We start from the raw sequence: 24,759 nt of genomic DNA, 5'->3' as shown, positions 1-24,759 counted from the left end.
TAGTTTGCAGACACAGGGGATTTAGTCCATACCTGCGCTGCCTCCCTTTCCCTTCGCCTTGCGTTGTGTGACTGGTGACGGGATGCCAAGATCCTGTCTGTGACTTGTACCTGTCCCCAGTATGATGAGAGTTAGTGTGCGTCTCGTTCTTCCAGCTTTTTCATGTTTCTAGATGCTTTTAGAAGTACATATGTTTCAAATTTGTCAAAATGTCGTCCTTTAAAGAACGGATGGTATGTTTGTATTCGTACTGCCTAGAAAACCTCGCTAGTTGATAGTCAGGCTCCTTGAGCAGAGCTGCTTTTGCAATCTGCCCAATAAAGTAACTGTCCTGCTTCTTATGAGGATACAACCCACTGCTTCCCAGGAACCCCTCTGAAGGTGATTTTCAGCAGAAGATGCACAGGTGTCAATTGGAAAAAAATGTATAGGTAACACCTTATTTTGTTAATTCAGCATATATGGTGAATGTGGCAGGAGGGAAGCTGCCTTGTGAATAACGTGGCAAACATTGGATTAGCAGGCAGTGTGCTGTATCTGCTTTTTCCCCAAAGATGCTAGTCCTACAAGAGAAATACTGTAGTAATATTTAAGCATTGACAACTGCTGCTACTCTTACTATGCTTCCGAGTGGCATTTCTGCTCTTTCTGTCACTACTGGACGAGACTGATTGTGTTTCTCTGGCTGGTAAGGAGTACAGTTCAACACTTCCTTACTAATGGTGGTAGTTTTGGTCTGTAAACCAGTTTTGGAGCTACTGGGATGGAAATTGCCGAAGTAGATAACTGTTAGAGGAAGACCGGTCGTCGTGGTAGTTCCATGTAATTAATTTAGCGTTTAGAGAACTTCTCCTGGGGCCTTGAGCAGCTCTGGGCATTGCACGTGTGTGTATGCACGTGTGGTTTCTGCTGTGTCAGATTTGCTCGGCACGTACTGCCGTGTGGCTCACGTACAGTATCAGCCTTATGCTTCTTGTTTGGAGCATCCTGTGTCCTCTTTTCTTGTTAGACAATTCTTTAATGGCACAGCTTTCTCCTTTTTCATATTTATCTGGGGGACTGATAGCTCAGTGCGTGCCATTTCTTTGATTAATAGCATCTGACCTCTCTTCTGCTGGCAGTGAGAAGTGAAATTAATTTACTTTCGGTTCCTTAGGGAAAGGGCAGAGGCTGTGTGACTGCCTTGGTACGGTGTCAGGAGAGCACGAGTTGCAGCTATCACTCCTCTCTCCCAATCCATGCCTCGTTCTCTCTGTAGCTTTGTATCTGAGCGCTGTATATTCACTACCCCTAACGTACATTTAACTGCAAGGGCCAAAGTGAAGTATTAAATTCATTAATCAAGGTGATGAGCTGACAGATCTACTACCCTGCTGCTGCGGTTTCTGTGTGAGATGGAGCTTTGCTTTTCTCAGTGGTCTTTCTTGAGCCAAAACCAAAGGACAGCTGCAGCAAAGCAGTATAAATACATACTACATCTCAGATGCATCCAATAATCATTTGTCTTTCTAGCCTTTTAAAACATTTCATAGGAATGGACAAAATCTGCAATAGGATTTTTATTACTTCTATTTTCCACTCGCTCCAATTTGGGGTGGGAGTACCCTGTAAGTTTAGTGCAGAATTGTCTGTGCCTGAGAGCTCCCCTGCAGAGGCTCAAAGGCATGGCTCTCCTCCAGGGTAGAGCACAAGTCCTCCTCAAGATCCTTCCTCAGCAATTTTAAGGAAAGTAAATGCAAATATGGTATAAGTACGTTGGTATCATCGAAGCTTCAGTGGAAGAAAGCAGGAGGAAAATGTCTTAATATATTAAAAAAAAAAAAAAAAGAAAGAAAAAATAGAAGGAATTGTTGAAAAATTTGAAATTGTATACATCTAGTCTTAGACTGATGATCATGGTCTCTCTAAAAAATAAAGAACAAAAATTGAGGGAGAAAGTGTGAAGTCATGCCGATCAAAGTCGGTTAGTGGGAGAGTGATTTCTATGCAATTGTGTGAAGTCCTGAATTGAAAATGTCAGAGCTACATACTATGCTGTGCTGAAGTGGTGTGAGATATAGGAGTCTTGTCTAATTTTGCAGAAACTTAGGTTGGTTTGTGATTATCGGTTCTTGTTGTATTTTGAATGAAATGTACAAACTGTCTGTGTTTCTGTGCCTGTAATTATTGCTGTGTATTACAGAACGGGTGTCTGCCCCTTGTACTTGTAAGTGAACTTGGAGAAATTTTGCTGGGGTGACTGTATAATAATACAGGAATTCTTTTTTTTATTATAGACCCTGAAGCGACAGAGCCAGTTGGCACTTTATTTATTTAACACTATTTTAGCTCATGGGGATCTAAGAAACAACAAACTAAACCAGCTTTCAGTAAATCTCTGGAATCTTGCTCAGAAACATGGCTTTGCTGACACCAAGACTATGGTAAGGAATACTGCAGAGATTCTTTTCCAACTCCTTATTTGGGAAAAGGCTGCACTACTTTCTTGATCTGAATAAAATATAATATAAATCCTGATATAAATCTGAATGAACTCTTTACAACTCGCTGTCCTTTTTTTTTTTTTTTTTAATATGTGTAAATTAGGTTAAAAAACAATGTGTTTTTTCATGCTTCTTAATGAATAAGCAACTAATCTTATTTGGAATAGTCTACTATCTTTCTTGCATTTTTTAAACTATTTCACGTGTTAAAGGACCTGGAATTGTTGGGTGCTGCACTTTTCTTTACAGTAAAGAAAACATAAATTTCAAAAGAAACAGAGCATTTTTATTTAGTGGAGGAACTGCATGGTATAAACCTGAAAAGTAGGCATTTTAGAGCCTTTCTTAAGGAAGATATACACGATAATGAGCTCTGGAGTCAGAAATGCCAGCAGTTGCATATCCAGTGAAATTTAGGGAAAATCACAGGAGTGTCTATTAAAATATCTTCACGTAGCATACATGATAGGTTCTGAAATAAGAAAAGACACAAAAAATCTCAAAATGCCTTTCTTTTCATACCCAGGTAAAAACTCTAGAATACATCAGGAGACGAAGCAAACAACCTGAGATGAGTCACTTTGCAGACTTGGCTCTTCGGCTTCCTCTGCAGTCCAGAACCTGATGAGTGCCTCTTTTCCAAGGAGTCATATGTAAAGTGAGCATGTAGCCAAGGCTATAAATCACTGATTCTTCTGGTTTTGACTGGAGCTCGGTGTATTTTAATTCTACTCAGTGTGACAGATTTACTTTGACACAGGTAAAACTGTTCTGAGTGCAATAATTTAGTCTGAATTTGTTTCCAGATCTGCCATTATATACTCATTTTAAATCCGATTTAGATTCAGTAAAGGGTACTTTGAACCTCTGTGGTTGCAAAAGCCTTTCCAAATCTAATCTGTTGTCATTTTAGTGACAAAGGAAGAAGATAATCTGCACGGATCAATTCACAGCCTCCAAACTTCATCCTGCTTGCAGAATAGTCTTTCTCCTGTGTAGAAAGCAGTATTTCAATATAGTAATCCTACTAAGTCATCTTTCTGCTTTGGGATGCTGCCAGCATTTGTTTGGTCAGTTCCAGTAAAAGAGAAAAATGGCTGAGATGTTACTGTTCTAATTTCTACCATACATTCTCACAGACATGTTTATGCTTTCATTTTAGTTCAGTGGTGTTTTGTAAAATGGAGGGAATCTTTAAATACTGTTTGCAAAGGAAAATGGAAATGTATGCAAAGTACTCCATGATCTCCAGTACACTGTATCACGGAATAAAACAATTTTCAGCTCACCTATTTGTTCTGGGGGATTTTCTTTGTGTATACAAATTTATCACCTTACCATTCTGTAATTTAGCTGTATGTACTGCTTTTATTCCTAATAAATTTCACTCTCACCACTTCTGTCCCATGGTAAGGAATCATGTTGAGATCTTGCATCTATTGCTACTTCTGCTAAGTGGTAAGTATTTTAATGAGCTAAGTCATATATATTGAGATATATATTTGCACAAAAATGTTTTATTTTGTTAAACATATAATCAATTCTGCTAGAACCATATATTCAAGGAGTTAGCAGGCTGTTAATAAATACCACCCAAATTACTATCTTGTTCTTGTTGTATGGTTTTCATCTATTCAGTGGCTACTGAAGCAAGGTACATATGAAATACGCATTTTGTGTTCAGGTTGTAAGGAATTGAACTAGGACCCTTTGGTAACGTAGTCTTGTACAAACTATATATATGTGTATCTATATATATATGCAGAGTAAAATTGCAGAAACACAAGATAATTATGAAGTAGTATCAACTCGATAGAGAACCTTTCCAACTTGTAGTGTCCATCTTAATTATACTGGCTTTCCTTAGATAATTCTGTATAGTGCACACACGTAATGATATGGCAGTACTGCATGTATTATCATGCCTCAGTTTAATTAAGCTTTCCTTCTTGCTGCAGCTGCACAAAACAACCTTCAACAGCACGTGGCCGATTCTTCCTGTTGAACTTAACCCACAAACTGGGTAAGTGGTATTAAACTGTGAGCTGTCTAAACAGCCAGGTGGGTCACACTGAGAAGCGGTTGTATGGCAGAAATTGCCCTCCGGGGCAAATGTCCTGCTACAAACCCAGTATGGAGATTCTGTAGAATGGGAACTCTTACGGCAGGCTTATAAATGGCCCAGCTGTTCCTTTTCACCATACAGACACCAATTTTTGCCTGTTGTCTTTTGAGCACAGTATAACTTCATTTATTGATGTAAGACTGCCATGAGAAATGCTTTCAAATGTTTTACTGATGTTTTTATTGGTGCAAAAATAGCTCAGTGACATCCAGAAGGCTCTAGTTATCAGGAGAAAACTCAAAACATCTAGCTTAGAAGCTAACACCACCACTCTAATCAACTGCTTTTGGCTTACTTCCATGTGAGAGCAAAATTAATTCTAGTTAAAGCACTCCACTCACTATAGACCTGATCTTCTATATATATTAAATATGCAGGCTAAAGCAAGTTGGACTGCTTGAACAGGTTATTTTTCCCCAGATGTCTGTCTTGTTTTTCAAACTATGACATTTTCACGTGCACAATGTTATCAAGAGCAAGGTGCCAGAAAGTTGAGCAATGCATTTATACATGATATGATCCCAAAGGGGAGAAAGAAGTCCTCATCCAAAGGCAAGTCCGGGACTATCACCACCTTCAGCATCTTCACTGGTGGCAATGCAAGAAGGCCAGTCACTACATCTCCAAGACTGGCACTGCAACAGAAATCTGTACGTGCTCACCTGTCCCACTCTTCTCGAAGGAAGTCATTCGTTGAAATTTTCCTGCCTGTTCCTTTATAACTATTTCTTTGCTAGGCAAGCAGTTGAGGGCCAGAATTAAGCATTTGTCTTAAATCAGTAAACAGAGCCTCCACTGCTTGAGGCAAAGCAACAGCTGAAGCCTAGAAAGGCTGGCTGATGCCAGTCACACAGCTTTGAGAAGCACTGGTGCAAATCAGGCTCACGCTGTCATAGTGGTGGTTTTAAGTAACACTTTAAAGGTGATGGTTTCCTTGAAGCCAAGCCTGTAGGAAGTGGTTCAGCATCTCCTTCTCAGGTATGGGAGAGAATTCATGGCAACTGCTTATGCTGGAGCCTCTGTGTGAGTTTTAATTTCCCCTTAGGAGTTGCCCAAAATGCACTGGAACAAGTGCTGTTTTGCAAGTGTATTTTCTCCCAGGAGTCAGCCGCTTTCAGGTAGAGCAGTCCAATTGAAAAGGCTATTGTGGAAAGTAAGGTTGCTTTAGAACAAGAAAATTAGCAGATTAGTAGGCGTAATCTTATGAAAAAGAATAGGTAACTGCAGGAAAACAGTGAGCTGGCTAACTAGAGAGAATGACCTGAGCTAGGGCATAGGGGGGTTCCCCTGCAAGGAGGCCACTATTACTACAGCAGGAATAGACACGAGATGGTCACCTGGTCCTGCTCAACAACGAGAACTACACCAAAACTTAGGGAACACTAGCTCCTGTAACAGATGGCACGCAGTGACAAAATATGTGACAGTTTTCCACTATCTCTGTAACTTCCCACAAGACACTGAGACTGCTTTGGACCCTAAAGTTCTGAACACAACATACACAAATGCACTCTCATACATACTTTGTACTCTTAAAAGTCAGAGCGCGGGTTGTCTGGAAGTCTGAAGATTAGAAATTTCATTCAAACTGATTTATACTGAACTCAGTAAGCATATTATTAAAATTACCTTGCTTTCCATAATTTAGAAAGCCTAGATCCATATATTTGGTGCTGCTATCCACAACGCATTTAGCTCTATTTACAAGTAACAGCTGCTTCTTGAAAAATCAAACTGCACAGTTAAAATAAACAGGATGTTCAACAGTATTTGTTGTTATATTGAAGATACTAATATTTAAGAACCCACTTTCAGAGTTGTTTCTCCTGATCAAATCTGTAGGCATACCAGTAGTGTTTCTTCAAAGTAAGAAACCATCACTTTGAACCACTCATTGAGTGTAAGAATGTGAAGATTTTACAGAATGCTAAAATCCTTCTGAATCACAAAGATGTAGCTAAAAATAAGCCCATGAAATCAGCATTTTTTTTTTTTAAAAAAAAAGTTTCAACTTTTTGTAGGCATTGTCCACATATCTTTGAGGGAGGCTGGGTCTTGACTGCAGAAAATATTGTAAAGGTTTCAAAAACTTACTGTTGAGCTCAAGTGAGGACCCAGCTCCACGTAATCTGGAGCATTCAGCTGAAAACTTGTACTAAAAAGGCCTCATGTCAAATTTGTTGAACATTTCAAATTTTATTTCAAGTTAAAAAAAAATGTGAAAAGTGAAAAGAAATTTACCCATTGAATTTTCATTCCTTTTATTACTTCAGAGTTCTAATCTTCAAATTTTATAGATCTAGATGTATATTTGTCTATGTACACTTTTTTGTTGGCAGCAGGTTGAAATCCAAGACCGATTCTTCTATGTTGTTTCAAGTCCATTGCTTTATCAAATTCCATCTTCAGAGCCTGCTGTAATTTTTCCTCCCCTTCCTTGTTCAGAGCCATGTTCGGTTTGTTTGTAGTTGCTGAGAGATCCTGGGTAGGTGCAGAGCCCTTTTTAAAACCACCCATCAGTCGAAGAAATTTCATTCCTCGCTCAGAACTTTGAAAAGCAGCTGTACTCCACTGGCCAATCTTTGTATCCTGTGAAACAAAACAAGACAAACACTAAAATACCACCTTGAGTAAGGAAGACAATTTCCAGCTGTGCACCGTGAGAACACAACCAGCCACCGGAACCCGACAGGGCTAACAATGCTAGGAAGCAGTCATTCACGTCTTGGAGGGTGTAATTAAAGAATGACATAACCCTGCATGGGTGCATCTTCATTAGCGTATCAGCTCATTTAACCTAGAGACAGAGTTTGATGCACTTTGAGAATCTCTCTTCCCTGTGTCTTTAGAAAACCTGACTTTTCTGCTCTCTGGATAATATTCCCCTAGCTCAGAGTGCCAGACCTTGCCCCGTCATTTCTCTTACTTTAGGACAGTTGTAAGTTTTACCTTTTTCTCACTTTCACGGTTACCTTTTCATTTTCCTGTGTAGGTAGCTGTTGCTTCCAGACTATTTTGTTGTATTAGTTTAAGAGATGGTATTCCATCTGGCTCATATGCATTAAGGAACAATTGCATTCTCATCCCCCTAGTTAGCAATTATACTGCAAGGGTGCAAAAACTGAAGGCATACCCTTAACTGAGAGGACTAAATGTAATACTCTTAAAACCTCACCTCCATTGCAGTTTGCCCTTTCCGTAACTGCCTCTCACCGTATTCTTTACCTAATTCACTCCAGGATTTTTGTCTTGCCTGCAGATATTGGCTCCTTTCTGAGACTATAGGTAACATCCAAGTAAAATCAGAATTCAACCACTTGTGCGTTTGTGTATAACCCAAGATACAGGGTACAATTTAGAAAGCTTATGAACTTTTGGCTTACCTAAGACCATGCTTCATTACCAAAGGATCTTATTTGACTTCTGAGCTATAGCTAGGAGATATGCAGTCATTTGTAACTACTTTTGGCAAGAACTGCTACTCCCTTTTTTCTTTAAAATTGGGGGTGATATTAAATGGAAGAATGCTTGATCATAATTAAGCAGACTGATCTGGCTACATCAAAGGAAAAAATGAATCTAGTGCTGTGTTTATGTAAGCCTGAAATCCTTCCAACTGAACAGTTGTAGTTTGTATGAAACAGTCATTCTCTAGACAGCCAACACAACACACAGCATGCTACACAATATTGCAGGCAAGCTGTAGCAGGTTTTATAAGTTATAAAAATATAGGGCTGGAGTATCCTTCAATATCACAGGCCAGAATACTTCTCATAAAAGAAAGTTATCCATAATACTTTTGATAAAAGAAAAAAAAAACTTGCTGTATAAGCCCAGGTCTGTGACGTAGAAGCACACATGATAGTCCTCCCTTTGGAATGGGAGACAGATATCTGCACAGATGCAGAAATAATTATGCTTGTCAAGCCCTGTAATTTTTTTTTTTAAGTGAACTGAGGGCAAACACTACACATAACTTTTGCTGCAGCATTTCAGGCTTACTCCTTGTGAAGCTCATGATTTAGTTTTCATAGCTTGTATTCTTCTACGTACTAATAAACAATGATAGATTAGCTCAAAGAAATGGGATCCCCTGCCAAAGAAGTAATTTTTCCTCAGTGATTTCATAGACTATTAGGTAGTTAGAGTTCCACAGCTCACGGCAGTCTGCCTTCTACTGCGTAAGAACGTACGTGAGTTATTTCTGGGATTTTGTTGAGGTCTTACTTTCTAGGCAAACTGGCACTCCTGAAACACAGTTTTGCAGACAACTAAGAATCCTTAATTATTAGCAAAGCTTTCTCTCCTCCTGAATCTTATTACTTCTGCTGAACACTGTTGGAACAGCTACATTATTGTATGGTAACCCTGCCAGGAGGCAAGCTGTGTAAGATGCAAAAACAAAGAATAAAGAATCATCTTTCAAAGAGGTGGAAGAAAGATGTAGAAGTTAGGAGAGTACTGCCTGTAGATATCACAGACGCATTGTCAGTTATCATCTCTTCCACCTTTTCATGTACATCCTCATTTCTGAATGTCTGCAAATTCTCCCAGATAGCAATTCAGATAAAATTCAGTGACAGCTATGTCCATGGCCTAGAATCATTTATATTTCACAGTAAGCAGAAAACATTTTTGTAGCAATTCACCGTGGCTAGTTCTCCAGAGGAATCAGAGAAAATGCTGCTTTGGAGGACTGATGATGGGAATCAGACCTCTAACAATTCCAACTCACACTGGAGTTTCACTGGTCAGCTCCCAGATTGCCTTAGTATTCGTTCCATAGCATGACCTTACATTCAAGCATGTAATTTGTTCTATAGCATGACCTGAAATTTACAATCAAACTGTTGTGCCAAGCCACGTGCATGAGCTGCATACAGAAAACTGCAATTTTCAGTGTTTTTTTTTTCAGGAACTTGCTCTGGGACACTGTTTCCAACAGATCAAGGTCTAAAGTCATACATACCGTTTGCATTTTGGAACCATAAACTTTAGTTTTTCCAGATTCTCTATCAATTTCTTCTTGTAGAGCCTGCCGCCTCGCCTAGCATGCAGAAAAATCAACGAAAGTCACTGCCTTCAGTGTGTTTAATGACAATTTAATTCAAAGTAAAAAGAGGAGGGAAGAATAAGATGGTTACTTATCTTCGGTATTTTGCAAGGATAATTAAAAAGTTGCATGTGATCCCCTTTCACACGCAGCTTAAGAACTATGCTTTTTCTTGTGCTGTTTTAAATGGACGTTTTGTAGTATCAGGTATGTTTAATCTTCTAACTGCAGGTAACAGCTACACTGAAACTGCTAACAGTGATGAGAGGCAGAGAAACCTGTATTTAACCAAATAAGCTACTTAGAAGCTTCTGACATTGACTGGAGCTGTACATTTTGGATTTAACCCATAAGAGGTAAAGCACATTTTAAGTAGAGCTCTACTTAGGAACATACTGGCATAGACTAGCAACAAAGCAGTCTTTTTCTTACAAATTCTAGGTACACCTTAAATACTTATTCACTTTAAATCACACATAATTAATACAAAGCATACCTTGTCTATATTAACTTCATCACAGTTTCCTTTTTTTTCCTGCACAATAGTTACATCATCCATATGTTCCTGTAAAATGGGAAAAAAACCTTGTATAAATATTATTATCCATTCTTGTTAATTAGAATTTATACAAGAATAAACAGTAAAAACACTAAGCAATGCAGTATTACTTGGGGGCCAGAAGAAATAGACCTAAGCTGGAAATGCCAACTAAACCCGTGCATTTCTTTAGAGGGATTTTCTCCCAGAGAAAACTTTCACAACAGAAATTTAGGGAGGTTGTTTGTTTGTTTTTTGTTTTAAGCAAAAAGGATAAGGGACATTTTAAATTCACACATAAAACTGGACCTGCCAACATTACTGGCACGCACAGTAACGTTTACAGACAGGGTCATTTCAAATTAAAGACTTGTGTAGGAGCTGAAATTGAAATAAGGGGCAGAAAGAGTGGGAAAAAAATTAAACCAGTGATATTTGTCAAACAGTAAGATAATGGCCCCTCTAAATGCACATGACAAGCTTGGATCATGTTGCTCCCACTAGCCACTACTCAAAATAAACAAACAAAATCACTCAAGAGACCGCTGGTTTATGCTTGTCTTGTACAAATGCAGAAGAGGTGATGGTCCCTAAGGAGCTTCCAGTCTGGAGAGTATAGGGAGAGGCATGACACGTACATAAACTTTCCCTGACAATGGCAGCAAACAGCACATTAGTTCCACATTTGAGAGTGAGGAACAGGAACCTGATGGTAAAGACAGAGCAGCTACAGCAGGAATGGATGGGCAGGATGGCAGGAGGTAAATCCACAAGCAGTTACTGGTAACTTCCACACAGTGCAGCCCTACAGCAACCTGTGCTCCTACTGACTGGAGTTTTTAGATCACTGCCCTTGGTCTTTCTTTTCCAAATTCGTAGTAAGGATAAGATTGTTGGACACCCAGTGTAATAGGTAAGTTTTAAGCCCAGGATAGTGGTAAATTAGAGCCATAAGCTTTAGACCAGCCTGGAAAAAGCAGCCAAAGGGAAGATCTATTGATACAGCTAACACAATAATCCAAGCATGAAATAGCCAGGGAACATTAAGACAAGGAAAAGATTTGTAACACACTTCTGTCAGCAGAAGCTGCTGTTACTTTTTTGAGGGTTTACAGTTTTATTTAAGGCCGTGAATGATTTACCTCATTTTCCAAGCTACCTTTTACACACCGATTTCACACACACTCACAAGTATATCCATTTACAGAAATGAGAATACTGTCTGCAATGAGGAGAGCTCACTCTCTTAACTGAAAAAAAAACAACAAGAAAAAACCTTCTAGATGGCCTGGTACTGTCTTTTCAGATCTCTTAAAACAAGCAGGAGAACTGTCATGACAAGATTCTGCAAACAGCTGCACTGGATTTTTTTTTTTTAGCTGGAAGGGTAAGAGGCAGACAAGCAAGAAGGATTGGTTTGCCCCCTTCCTTGCTAATTCACAGCATGTTTTTGACCAGCTGAAGGTCACCGAATGGCAAAAATAAATCCCTGTCTGGGAGTGAGCTGATCTCTTCTTCCTCAAACTTCCTGGAAGGGGAACATATTCACACATGGAAGGGTTATGCTATCTGCAGACAAAAAAAAATAAAATAAAAAAATCAAAGAAGTAAACTGGGCCCTTTAACATTGGATATACATTTGTTGTACTTGTCATTTGACTCTTCTTGGACTCCCTAACAGTATGAAGTCTCTCAAACACAAGGCATGCCAGACACTGTGGTAGCACCTCTGCTGTGAAGCAAGGAGTGCTTTCTTACAAGGGAGAAGATCCTGTGCAAGCACAGTGGTAATGTCCTTGCCAGAATGACCACCCAAGCACAACGCCTGCCAACCACAAGGACCAGTGTTTGCTCACTCTCACAGTTATTTCCGTCTAATGTCTACAGAAAAACTGAGAAGTTCAAGACCCCAGGCTGTTCCCACAGACATCAGTGGCAGTATTCATTCAAGTGAAAGAGGACTGAGCCTTGGATGCCCATGGCTGGCATATGTTCTCCTCCCACACGCTCCAGACTGGTAGCCCAGTGTGCTTGTACCAGCTGCCCGTGCTGTTCTACAAGCAGCGCAGTTATATCTGCAAACTGAGGGAGTGCTAGTAGTGACAAATAATTATTGGCAAAACATTTTCAGAAGCTGTCAGCTCTGTTTTCATATTTTAACAAAGGGACCGAACGCCACCTGCTCCATACTATCAAGGTTTAGCACACAGCAGCCTGAGAAGTGACGACAGCACGTGACAAGTTCACTGTCGGTGCAATCAATTCACATTCACTTTTCTCAAGAATTTCCACGTTAGCATACAGCAATCTTAGAGTTAATGCTGTGTATGTTATGTATTAACTGACATGTTTTGTATTAACTGTCTTTTTTCTCTCTCTGGATTATCTCAGCCTCCTTACTTTGAGTTGCCTGTAATGGTATCCAATGGGGAAAACATGAATCTTTGACACGAAGCGGGTAGCATTCCACACTATCTTCATAAACTTGCTACTCTGCTTGCTGCAGAAGCCCAACAGAGGATTTTTCAAGGCATGCAGCAGTGTGTGTGATGCAGTGTAGCCTAGAAAATGGTTCAGGACTGTGGCACAATTAAATGCAAGACTGACATGATCAGCCATTTATTGCAGTGGTGTCTTTTGGCCTGGCAGGAACTAGATTTCTCTAGAACAAAGTAAGTTACCCAGAGTTTGAAATCTTGAGAATTTCTCTGAAGTAGTTTTTATAACGTACCGAGCTGAATATGGGGAAGAGGAACAAAGTGTGCACCACCCTACCCCCTTTCTGCTCAGTAGTTTGCAGTGCATTTGTTACATTTTCCATAATTGGATAGCACCATCAGGAAGGTTACTTATCATTGTAAGGCTTATCTCGCCTCCACACACATGAGCAGCTGCAAGAACCCAAGTAATGTCCAACCATCTCAAAAAGACAATGTAAATTTAATTAAAAGATATATCCCAGCAATAAAACCACCCTGTCTTTTGAAAGGTCAAAAGGAGAAACCTAAGTTAAAAAAAAAAAGCATCTGCTAGTCTAGACATCTTGATAGTCTAAATTTCAGAAAACTATGAATAAACCCCCATATTTCAAATCTTTCATCTTTTAAATACATCAAACAGATCTGTTCTCCCCATTATTTCATCAGTTCCTCTCCGTGCTTACTTCACCTTAGAAATAGCAGTACTCAAAGATTCTTGGATGAGATTTCCTTTAACAGCCTGGATACGGTTCCATTTACCTTGAGTTAAATTTACACAGCTCTTAAAAACTATTTATTTCTTGTTTTGCATAGTTGTTTTTTTTCCCCTCCAAATTAAGAATTTGTGTTCTAGTTTTTGTTTAGTGTGTTCCCTAGTACTTTTCTATCACAATTTATACATTAATGCTCTTGGTCTACTCTATATTTAGGATTTTCTCTTAAGTTTCATCAAAGTTAGATGACATGTTTTGGCTAAAATTCCCCCCTTGGTTTCTAACACTACGCAGTTCCAGTAGCAACAGCAGCAAAGTCTCAAGGAAAAGAGCCTGTCTGAGTTAGAGGTACTCATGCCACCCCTGTTACGTACCTGCTCTGGTTAAATGACATAGTATTAAAATCCTGTTTTATATGATTGTTACCTCTTTTTAAAGAGAAAATGAAAGAGACAAGAACATTTACAACTGTATATACCAGCATTCTTTCTGTTCCACTACTTGCTGTTAAGCGAGTTATGCATTTTGTATTTTCACAATCGAAGCACTAAATTACTACAGCACTGGCATAACAAATAACTTTCCTGTGTTTCACAAATATTATGGGCTATAATCAACAGATGATCTGATGCTGTGTGCTGTTTCTAAAAACCCAGAGGAGGCCCCCATTGACCTTAGTGTAACCGACGGGTCTGAACAGGCAGAACAGCCTGCAAAATAGGGAACTGATGATGTAAGATGCTTTCAATTCCTTAGCAGGAGGGTGCACAGATACCTTCTTTAGAACTTACCGATGCCTCATTTCCCATGTCTTCTCGTTTGATTTTTTTCTGTTTTATATTTGCTTTTGAACCTGATTCTTCTGCAGAGTCCTGGGGTACTTTTTTTCTTTTTTTCCTTTTTTTGTCACAGAGCATGTGATTGGAATTGCATAATACCGTATCTACAATGTCCCCTGTGACACATTCAGCTAGCTTCATTTCACTCTCTTTGTTCTTTTTGTTGCTTTCTAATAGCATTATTTTTTGGCTGTTAAATGTGTTGTCATTGCTTAAAGAAACTTCCGAGTAAGTTGTTTCCTTGTCCTTTTGAATCTTCTTCTTTTTCTTCTTCTTGGTTACTTCACTATTATCCTTGTTATTCTTCCAGCATTTTTTTCCAGACAGCTCTTTCTGCTCAGACTCAACTTCTTGCTTATCTTCACACATTAAGGAGAAAATGTCTTTGCTTTTCTTGTTTTTCTTCTTCTTCTTGGTCTGTCTGATACTTTCAGAGTTCTCAGTAGTGTCTTCTTCCTCTTTATCTGTGAATGTAATTTCCTTTTTTTGTCTTTTTCTGAAGTCACTTAATGCAATGGGTCTATCATGAACTCCACAGATGTCTTGATTACCTGCTGGAGGTAAAAAGGAGTCAGACCTATTTTTCTTTTTCTTCCTCTTCTTTCTTCTCATACAACCTTCCTCATCACTCTGAGTAATATCTGTTCCATGACTTTTATCAATAACAGCTTTTTCTTCTGAAATGTGTGTGTTTGTTTTTTTACAGTCTTTTTTATAATGTTTATATTCATTGTCCTGGATGTCCTCTAATGCTAAAGAAAAAACATCTTTCTTCTTTTTTTTCTTAGTTACTTCACTATCCAATTTCAAATTCAAAGTGACATTCTTTCCGCTTTTTTTGAAAAAAAGTTCATTTCCCTGAGTACCATCTGTATAATGATTTGAAAGCTCCACATCACTACTATGATTACTCTCCAGTGAGGAGGAGGCACGACGTCGATCTTTTCTCTTCTTTTTGAAAACTTTAATTTGTTCCTCTGATTCCTCTTGTTGTTCTAAATCCAGATGGCTTTCTACATTCACAAAGCTTTCTGAACATGTTTCTTTTGGTAATTCAGAGCCAACTTTCTTTTTTCTGTTTTTCTTCTTCAGACTTAATTGGTCTAAACATTCATCTTCTTTTAAACTTTCCTTTTTCCTGGCCTTTGTTTTTGTCTCAAACCAGTCATCATCTCCTGCTTTAATGACACTCTGAACACCTTTCTCAATGTTAATGATAGTCTGGCTCCCACTACGTTTCACTCTTTTCTTTTTCTGTGCAGGTTCCTCATGAATTTGTTTCTTCTTTCTCTTTACTGTCATTCTGAAAAATGAAATAAAGATGTGAGTGCACAGGTTCAACATGACGATGCAAATCCTAGCCTATTTGGTATTCCTTTATTCTGAAAGCATTCAGTACCTCTGATTGCAAACCTGGAAAAAAGTGTCAAGGACAATCTGCTTTCTGCAATGGAAAGAACCAGAACTGTCAGCAGCACTGAAACTATAGTTACTGGAACGGTGAAGGGGTGACTTTTTGTCTTAGCGATGCCCTAGTTAGTTTTGTTAACTTTCTATTTGTCTTTTTGACAGCTGCTGAGCATGACATTTTCACAGAAATATCTACGCTCCAGAAATCCTTCCTAACAAGATACATACGTACAAATAAAATCAATCAGTAAGTATAGTGAAGGCGGATTTCCACACAGGTATGCTCTTTCATTTATGTGTGTTGAACTTCTCGTCACTTCATCTCCCACTTATTTCCACAGGATTCTTTCAAGGCACTTCAGCCATCACCTTGAATTTGCTCCTGCCTGCAGCTCCATGGCCTTCCTGTTTCCTTTCTTGGGACACTTACACCTACAAACAGGTTAGAGCAGAGAAGCCTTTGGGACCCACGTGCAACACTCTCTCCCTCTGCTGAAAACCCTATTTATGCCTGCTTTGGCTCCCATCTTTTAACCAATAATTAATCCACAGAAGAATTTCTTTAGGTGCTCCTTGTCGAGCTCTTTTTAAGGACCCGGTCCTGAGGGGAGCACCGCACCCGTGTGCCCCGGGGCCCTCCCACACCCCCAGCAGCCCCGTGAAGGGGCCGGGGCACATCCCCGCTGCCGAACCCCATTTTAATTGACCCCCCCCCCCCCCCGCACCGTGTGCTTCCCAGCACGGGGGGCGGCTAAACCGCCTCCAGCTCCCGGTTTTAGGCGGCTCTATCCCGCCTCCGCTCGCCTCCGCTCGCCTCCGAGCCCCTCACACGCCCCGCAGGCACAGCGGAGCCCTCAGGGCGGGGGGGCTGGCACCCGGCAGCGGAGGCCGCCGCTTACCTGCCGCGGCCCATGTGCAGCGCCCGCCGCCCCGGAAGGGGAACGGGGGCCGGGGCCGGGGCCGCCTCCAGCCCCGGGTAATGGCGGCGCGGTTGCCGTGGCGACACGGCGCGGCATGGCGGCGGGCGGGCGGCCGCTGGGCCTGTGGCAGCAGCTGTGCGCAGGTGGGCGCCGCGGCCGCCCCTTGCAGCCGGGCCTGCCCGCTGTGGTATGGTGTCCTGCCGGGCGGCCGCACCGGCACGGCTCGGCTCCGCAGCCCCGCGGCCGCTCCGTGGCGGCAGGGGCAGGCTCCCTGAGGTCGGCTCCGAGCTCTGCTGAGGGGCAGGGCAGCAGAGCCGGCCCCGGGCAGGCAGCCTCTGGTCTCAGGAAGCCCTTCTGCTAAATTCTGTCCCGCCTAAAAAAGCCTTTTTTGCTAAATTCTCCCCTGCTCCACAAAGCCCTTTCTGGCAGCTGAGAGCAAGTTCCAAATGTGTTTCTACTGAAGAGCATTAACGTTATTTTGATGGCCAACATCTTTTAGAAACTTAATCTTTGTGTCTGCTTCTGTCCTGTGCTGCCTGTAGGGCCAAAAGTGTTAGTGCAGGCCTAAGGAAGCAACAGCATTGCGTCTGTTTGGCGAGGTGGTAGTCTGCTCCACAAGTGAATTCAGCGCTGCGCTTTGTGGTGGCAAGGGAGTTAGATTACTGCCTTGGGAAAGCAAGAGAGGCGACAGGATTATTGCTATTATCATTTGTATTCAGCAAAGGCAAAACTTACATTATTACAACCTGACTCTAATAACAGTCTTGGTCTTTTCCCCTAATCTGAGGTGACTGAGAATGTTCAGGAGCTGAGACTCCAGCTCTGTTGTTCTGTGGTGTCCAAATGATGTTTTCTTCCTTAGTGCTTTGCAATGCCTTAAAGTAGGTAGGTTCTTCACGTAAAAATGGCCATTTGTAATGTAGGAATAAAGTTTCTTGTTCTAATGTGACTCAGCTGAGGCATCTGTATTACCTACAGAAGTGATGATGCCAGTAAATCTCATAATTAAAATGGTGGAATGGTAAACCTGCTGGTTTTGCCTGTAAGAGTCTTCTGTCTTCTGTTTTTGTGTAATCTATATGTGGTGGCTTTTTTTTTTTTCATATCAGGTCCATTGTCCTTCTCTGTTCTTTTTCTTATCCTGATTCACTCTAACGTAAGTGGGTCATATACTGCTTTTGCATTGTTTTTTGCAAGTGGAGAGAGTAAAACTTAGCAATGTCTTGGGCATTTCAATGCTTATAGATGAAGTTGAAAAGCAGTACTATATACTAGTAAAACCAACAATTAATGCCATGAAAGCATCTGCATTTTACTTTCATTAAAATATCCTAAATTATTATTTTGGTCAAAAATCTTTTTCCCAATAGAGGGTTGTTTTATCACTTAGAACCTTGAACTTGAATTAAAACCAAGGCAAGAGGCTTTAAAGTTCTCCCTTGTTTAAACACGTTAGATTCCCTATTAAAAAATACTGATTTTTATTGTTTCAAACTAGAATAAATACCTTTAGAAAGTAATACTTATTTAAAACAAAAATAAGTGTTTTTAAAGTCTTTTGGATAAATGCTGTACTTCTTTTTACTCTTAGAGTATGAAGCAGAACAGCCTCTGTTTCCAGATATTCCTGAATCAAAACAACAATCCGTGAGTATAGTTCTTTTAAAAATGTTCATAAGGCTTCATATTTTAAATAACTAAATGGGAAAATTAGGTACCCACAGAGTAGTCTTATTCAGAAAATGAAAACAAAACTACATTTTGTAAACAACTTTTGTGAATCAAAAAATGCAATATTCCAAATCATTGCTTTTATTTAAAGCAACTTGGGTACTGCTGTCCTAAAATTAGATTACCAGCTGTGTTTGGTTTGTACAGCTCACTGTCTCTTTGGTACGACTGTCTGCTTTGCAGGCAGGAGTCAGAAGTATGCAAGGATCTCTTTCTGGTGGTGTCGCAAGCAGACCGAGTTGCAAAAGAGGAGTAAGCACAGCAAAGGAGTTATACCCCAGTTTCACATACATGATAGGGCACTTAGATGTGGAGATTGAACTCAGCAGAATTAAACTTGATCACACTTGTTTGAAGTCTAATTTTGACCAAGTAAAATCAGTCTAGGAAAACTTGTGTGGCAGACAGAAGCAGTATGTAACTTAAGAAGGACAAACCCATTTATCTCTTTGTCCCCAGCATTTCTGTGAGCAGCAGAATTAATTATTTTGAGCATCACATATCATTTAAGCTAGGTATCTTTTAGATGTTTTATCTTATTACGCTGCATTTAGGTTATTTTGTTATTTTAAAAATCAAGACCTTGTAGTTCAAAATGTCTGATACTTGGTTGGTATAGATCTTTATATAATGTATCCTGTTTCCCTAAGTGAAACGAGCTTCATTACAGGACATTATCAAATTGGAATGGTGAGCTTTGTTTGGGACATTTATTAGTCTGGGCATAATTTATCGATGTATTTGCGCATTTAATGTCAAAATGTAATAGTATATCTTTTTAATGTTTATGTGTACTTTTTTTAATTTCCAAAAGGATCATTTTATGAACTTTGTATATGCTAATGCATGTGATATGGCAGTCATTGACATGCAGAGTATAATAAGTTTGGTGGCCTGATGACATAGTTTTTACAACACATTTTCATACCAAATGTAATGCTAGTGCATTCTTGGGTATAATAGGAGGTATCTGAATTTCTGTGACAGTTATAGTTCACTGTCTAATAAGAGTACTCTTCTGGCTCACTGTAACAGTCTGTGCGCTCCTAAAAACAGAAGTAAAATGGTGAACTATCTTTTTTCATGGTGTCTATAATTGGTTCTGCATGGGGAAACGTAAGATTTGGATTTGCATCTGCTCTGAATTTGTCTGCTTGTGCTTTGTTTAAAAGGAAAGTTTATTTTCTTTAAAAGGTGCATGTCATGACTTCTGAACAATATAGAAACAAATATTTAAGCATCTAAATGGAAAAATAATAATTCAGAAAACAGTGCCAATTTTAATTTTCAAAAAATTACTATTTTTTACAATGGTTAAATTATTTTTTAAACTACGATACCTCAACAACTTCTTTTAAAAACATTCACATACTTTCTGTTAGGTTTGGATGTTTTTTATTGAAATGGAAACTACAAAAAAATTAAACTGATTTTTTTTTAAGTATGCAGAAAATACTGAAATAATATTTGGTTTAGAAATTAGAACTATTTTTTTTAACTGAATGACATTATATAGTTCTTCCTGTTGAACTGGTTCTATGTTTTTTACAGTTTGATTGGGGTATTTTTATAGGTTACATTTATCTTACATTTTTCTTGAACAGGTGTCTTTGGAAGCAGGAATGCTGCAGCCATTATGTATGGGACAATTTTACTCAGCCCCTGCAGCTGATACTGTTGTCCAACAGTTGCTTCCCAGTCCCGAGGCAGCCCCTCTTCCAGAACCACCTGATCCAAAAATGTGTAAGTAGGAGTGCGTTTTCTTGAACTCTGCTGTGAATATTTTTCTTACATTTGGCAGGGATTTGTCATTTGTTGCACTGAAAGTGTTAACAGCTACAATACCTTTTCTGAAATGGAATTTGCGCTGGTCTGTATGCAGGGAGCCAGCTTGAGCTCTGTGTCAGTGGAAGAAAGCTCAGATGAGATGGTACGCATTAGAAATCTGTAACAGTGTCTAGCTGTTGAGGTAGTTCTACTCTCTTCTGATAAACTGACTTTTTATTTGGCCACTTAAATGAGAGAAAGACAAACATTTCTGCCTCTAAATTAATGATGAAAAACTAGGATCAATAGACTAAACAGATAATTAAATCTGAAAACTGCTTTCAAAATATTATCTGTGCCCGATTGATTACAAATAAGACATAACTGATTTGAATGGAAACAGCTCTAAAGTTTTGTTCTTCCATTTTTAACTTCTATATTTTTTTATCAATTTATGAAGTAGTGATGTCACTTTTATTATGCATTTTAGTCCTACATTTGTCTTTTTTTTTTCTTCACCTTTTTCCATCACTTTCTCATTCTGTGTTTCACCTCTTCCATTCATTCTTGCCCATTAGGAATTCCTGTTGCTACTCAGAAGCAGTGTTACCCTCAGCTTTTGTATATGTAGTGTCCTTCCAATTATGAACATTTTCTGGCAGTATATGAACCAATTAAAAATATGTAGCAGAGAAGGAAATTCACTGTTTCAGCTGTGTGTTGCCAGAAGAGGAAACTTGCATGACTTAATCTTTACTGCACACACACTAAAACCTGAACACTTACTGAATGGCAGGCAGTCTGGCTATAAATTGAGGACAATGCTTAGGCCAGTAAGCCAACTCTGCTTCTCTGAGATCCTAACAGGTTCTATCTTGTTCACCTTTCGGAGAGGATGGCTCTTACAGCTTCCTACAGGGTCATGCTCACTGTTCCCTCAGGCCCAGTAAACTTCAGTTCCTACATGTGTGGTATTTTCATTGTAAGGAATAGATTTAAACCAGTTTATAAGTCAATGGTGCAAGGTCTTGTTAGGGAAGATGGGAATGTGGGGAAAAGCTGAGAAAGAAACACAACTTGAGTCTCTTGGGAAGTGTTTAACCATTAGCCTATATGTCGAACATATACAATAGCACCACTGCTTTTTGGTTTGGTTTGGTTTGGTTTTGTGATGCCAACTGTAGCTGCCTTCTTTTGCATGGAACTCAGTGACGCCAGTGTGCACGAGCACTTAGGAAGCATGGCAAGTAGACCTTGGGGTAAGGGCAGTGCAGTCAAATGAGAGATGCCAACCTAGACAGACCTTTCACTGTGGCAAAATTGGGTATATGGAGTAATGTTCAAATTTCTGAAGGATCTGGGTAGGAAGTAGTGAGAAAGAAGTCACAGCCCCACTAAAATACAACCTTTTTTCCCTCTGTCTAGAAAGTGAGTTTTACAACCAACTGTATTACTGCAGATTGTAAAAGGCATGAGTAGAGATACCCAGAGAGGTCTAGCTGTAATGGCACTGAGTTTAGCATAGGCTCATTTACTTTTCTTCCTGTAAGGGTAAATTAGTCTGCATTGCTCCTCATTTTCTATGCTAAGCTGCTTCTGGCATCTGAGTTTACTCATTTAAAACTAGTCTGACATCTCTAAGGCACACTGTAGTTTGAAGCGTTGATGCACCTTTGGTTTGAAATTTACTCAAGTCTATGTCTTCTTGGCTGAAGGAAAGGGAAGACAGATCTGTGGCTGTATCTAAACTGAAAGAATCTGTGTATAGTTCAAGCTGCAATGGTATTGATAAAATGACTGATACTTGATTTACGTTATCTAATGTTTGTCATTTTGTGATATCTAAGTGCTTCCCTCTAAGTGAAAGCTGTGCTGTTTTGCTCAGGTTCTCCTCGAGAATACTTAGAGTATTACATCTTTCCAGTGCTCTTACCCGGACTGGCTGAACTTCTACATCAAGCAAAGAAGGAAAAGTGTTTTGAGGTTAGTTCTTAGTTTTCAGTTCAGATCGCTGTCAGGAAGTCACAGCCTTTTAATTCACAGGCTGTATTTCTTTATTTAGTCTTTTACAAGAAAACCGATGACAATACTATGAAATAACATATCATGAGTTGTTTTGGATCTTGCCAGCCTGGAATGTTCTTTTGTCTGGTAATTCAGAACAGATTGCATACTCACCACACTTGGTCATTATGCCAATCTCTAGCTTTCACCTAATTCTCCTTAAATATTCAGTTACATCTAGCGTAAGTAGTGTAATATTCCAGACAAACAGGCTTCCTTTCAGATTTGTACATGTCACTCATATGAGGATGATGTAAAGAACTTTAATTTTACTTAACTGAGTAATGAAATGAACTGTGTTACTTTTTCTGGTCTAACATCCTAAGATAGTTGTATTTTCTATTTTAGCTCTATAATTCTGTATAAATTCAATTTAAGTGGAAAGCAGAGTTTCATTAATGAGCTTATACAAATTGTACTTTTAAAAAATCTTAATCTTCTATATGTATTTACAAATTTGTGTGTGTGTGTGTAAACATATCTAGAGAGACATTCTTAATTGTATGTTGGGAATGCTTAAAAATACGTGAGAACTGTTACAAGATAAAGCTCACTGTATCAGCATAGCTTAACTCAGTGGTAGATTAGGAACTGGGACTTGTGGGGTTTGCATCATTTCAACTATTTTCTCCAACTGTGGAAGAAATTTTTTTTCTATTTCTTTCCTACTTTTTGCTTGTCATGAACACTTTTCATTGTAAGGCTTTACTCCTCTATGTTTTTATGCCTGCAACTGAACCTCTTCTTACTTGCTTCATAATATAAAGAGCAATTAATATAATTGACAATGAAAGTATCTCCCTTTTTGTACATGATGCATATCTGAGGAAAACAGTCTGTGCTGTTGGGGTTATAGATCAAAATGAAAACTATGTGAGGATGATTTTGTGTGGGTTACTAATCATCTTAGGTCTCAATCTACCTCCGCTCCAACTACTGGCATATTCCTGTTACAGGCTTATATATATATGGCAATAGACATCATGGAAGAACTTGTAAAGGTTACATATGTACAGTTTGACACTGACTTACATGTGCTTGGCACAGCCAAAAAGTCACAAGTTCACTTACCAAAATTCACTTACCGTGCTTGAATGGACACCTCAAACTTGCATTTCAAATCCAATTCTATATTTTTAATAAAAGTATGTTATTTCCATTTTTGCATACTCTTCACAAGATTTGTGTCTAAAAACTGATTGGTTTATAGATGATTGCGTATCTGTTTATAATTTGTGATTAGTACAGGAGAAATAGGAAAGTGGTTCATCTGCATGCCATTATGGCATGACATCTCTGTACATTATTCCTGCCATCACACTTAATTATCTGGCGTAGAACAGATTTGATTGAACATATATATATTATTCATCACACTTTTAATGAAATTTATATTGATTTTATATTTTTTTATTATTTTTTTAAGGAAGCAGGTCTCCTTTAACAAAAAAGGGAAGTCTTAAAGCTGGCTTAAAATACTGTCCTAAAGAGATCTTACATATTTTTGAAAGCAATAAACCAGCACTTAATACAAAATATGAGAATTCTCAGAAATACTTTAGTTTTCAAACTCAGCACAAATCTCAGATTACTTTGTCTATTTTTAATCGGAAATATTTTGCAGAGTTTCAGTGGTCTATAGGTTAGAAAGTATCTGTTCTCAAAATAGATTTTTGTACATTTCTGTGTTGCTTTATAGTAAACTAGAAAAAAAAAATCAAATGTGAAGTTTAAGCAATTCTTTTCTAATATCTAGATGCTTCATAAAAAATAGCACAGCTTATCAAAAAGACACTGACTGATTTTTGTTTTAATTTGGAGAAATGTCCTGCTCTTGGTCAAGGAAGTTTAGGAAAGCAAGTTTATGTCCGATGATCATTTTCAACCATGACATCATTTCCTCCTCCTTTTGAACAATAACTAGTAAAACAATAGCTCTTGATGCTTGCCATGTAACTGAATATTTGTGTTCTTTTCCTTTACTGTCCAGGTATTTGTGCTTGGACACTATGTTTCCTTATCTGACTTAAATGGGTAATTTCTAAGTATACTGTTATTTCATAAGAAGTGTGTTGTTCCGTATGAATTTGAAGAAAAGACCATGCCATACCTTGCATTAAAATGGAACTGATTTTTAGGATCAACGGCAGAGCCCTTAGACACCCTGGAGAAAGTTAAGGACAGGGAGACGGGTTCTTGGGAACACAGCAGAAAATAGCTTTGAAAATAGGAAGAGAGCAAAGAGTAGAAAGATTCATGGAATTCATGAGAGAACAACAGAGGTAAATGATTAACTGTGATTAAAGTTAACTGAAATCATAAAGGATGAGAACAGAATACTGTATTTGAATTTTGGCTAGACAGAAGTCATTAAAGACCCTTTACAAAGGGCAGCTCCAATAGAATAAACCAGTGGAAGATAAATGGAAGAAGCAGTGGAAGAGAGGGAGGAACAGTAGAAATGACTGCGGTCAATGTGGCACAAGGCTGGAGGAAGAGAGAGAATTCTGAAGGAGAATGAATAATGTTTTTTATGAGAGTAACTAAAGGTCTTCGTGTTTTGAAGGTGAATGAAGAAGAATGAGAAGAGAATGAAAAATCAAGTAGGAGAGTTTAGAAATTGAAACTAGGGTAA

General features: G+C 38.9%; 3 protein-coding genes across 17 annotated transcripts in view; 2 read left to right on the top strand and 1 right to left on the bottom strand.

Moving 5' to 3' along the window:
* The window catches only part of VPS35L (VPS35 endosomal protein sorting factor like), a 56,982-nt gene extending 53,211 nt beyond the window's left edge, over positions 1-3,771 (top strand). For both annotated transcript variants that reach the window (XM_083800432.1, XM_083800433.1), the window contains exons 30-31: positions 2,277-2,423; positions 3,010-3,771. In XM_083800432.1, coding sequence (XP_083656558.1) covers positions 2,277-2,423; positions 3,010-3,108 — 246 coding nt within the window. In that variant the 3' untranslated portion in view covers positions 3,109-3,771. The remainder of the gene's footprint in view (positions 1-2,276; positions 2,424-3,009) is intronic.
* Positions 3,772-4,450: 679 nt separating this feature from the next.
* Positions 4,451-24,759, top strand: part of IQCK (IQ motif containing K) — a 66,667-nt gene continuing 46,358 nt past the window's right edge. For 2 of the 5 annotated variants that reach the window (XM_083800497.1, XM_083800495.1), the window contains exons 1-4: positions 16,580-16,705; positions 18,154-18,209; positions 19,898-20,036; positions 21,946-22,043. In XM_083800497.1, the coding sequence (XP_083656623.1) occupies positions 16,657-16,705; positions 18,154-18,209; positions 19,898-20,036; positions 21,946-22,043 (342 nt within the window). In that variant the 5' untranslated portion in view covers positions 16,580-16,656. Of the gene's footprint in view, positions 4,507-9,662; positions 10,019-15,804; positions 15,890-15,983; positions 16,085-16,579; positions 16,706-17,349; positions 17,448-18,153; positions 18,210-19,897; positions 20,037-21,945; positions 22,044-24,759 lie in introns of those variants that run through there. The other 3 variants (XM_083800499.1, XM_083800496.1, XM_083800498.1) reach the window with 3 other exon arrangements.
* Positions 4,772-16,675, bottom strand: KNOP1 (lysine rich nucleolar protein 1). 10 transcript variants are annotated; one of them, XM_083800461.1, is made up of 7 exons: positions 16,542-16,613; positions 16,012-16,074; positions 14,185-15,535; positions 10,159-10,227; positions 9,579-9,656; positions 6,850-7,197; positions 4,772-5,770 (listed from the first exon to the last, which is right to left on the bottom strand). In XM_083800461.1, the coding sequence occupies exons 1-6, from the start codon at positions 16,553-16,555 to the stop codon at positions 6,886-6,888; spliced, it is 1,887 nt and encodes a 628-aa protein (XP_083656587.1). In that variant the 5' UTR covers positions 16,556-16,613; the 3' UTR covers positions 4,772-5,770; positions 6,850-6,885. The 10 variants fall into 10 exon arrangements, with proteins under 10 accessions (XP_083656587.1, XP_083656588.1, XP_083656585.1 ...); XM_083800462.1 differs by having other exon boundaries at positions 4,772-5,749; XM_083800459.1 differs by lacking the exon at positions 4,772-5,770 and having other exon boundaries at positions 6,785-7,197.

This window comes from Anser anser (assembly GCF_964211835.1).
Source record: "Anser anser genome assembly, chromosome: 15".
Taxonomy (NCBI): Eukaryota; Metazoa; Chordata; class Aves; order Anseriformes; family Anatidae; genus Anser; species Anser anser.
Note: the sequence above shows the minus strand (reverse complement) of the source record. Positions and strands in the feature narration are given on the sequence as shown.

Coding starts and splice junctions, on each gene's coding strand:
- KNOP1 (XM_083800461.1), bottom strand. Junction 15,536..16,011: donor CAGGCAGGAGCAAATTCAAG/GTGATGGCTGAA, acceptor TTCATTTTTCAG/AATGACAGTAAAGAGAAAGA. Junction 7,198..9,578: donor ATGGTTCCAAAATGCAAACG/GTATGTATGACT, acceptor TTTGTTTCACAG/GATACAAAGATTGGCCAGTG.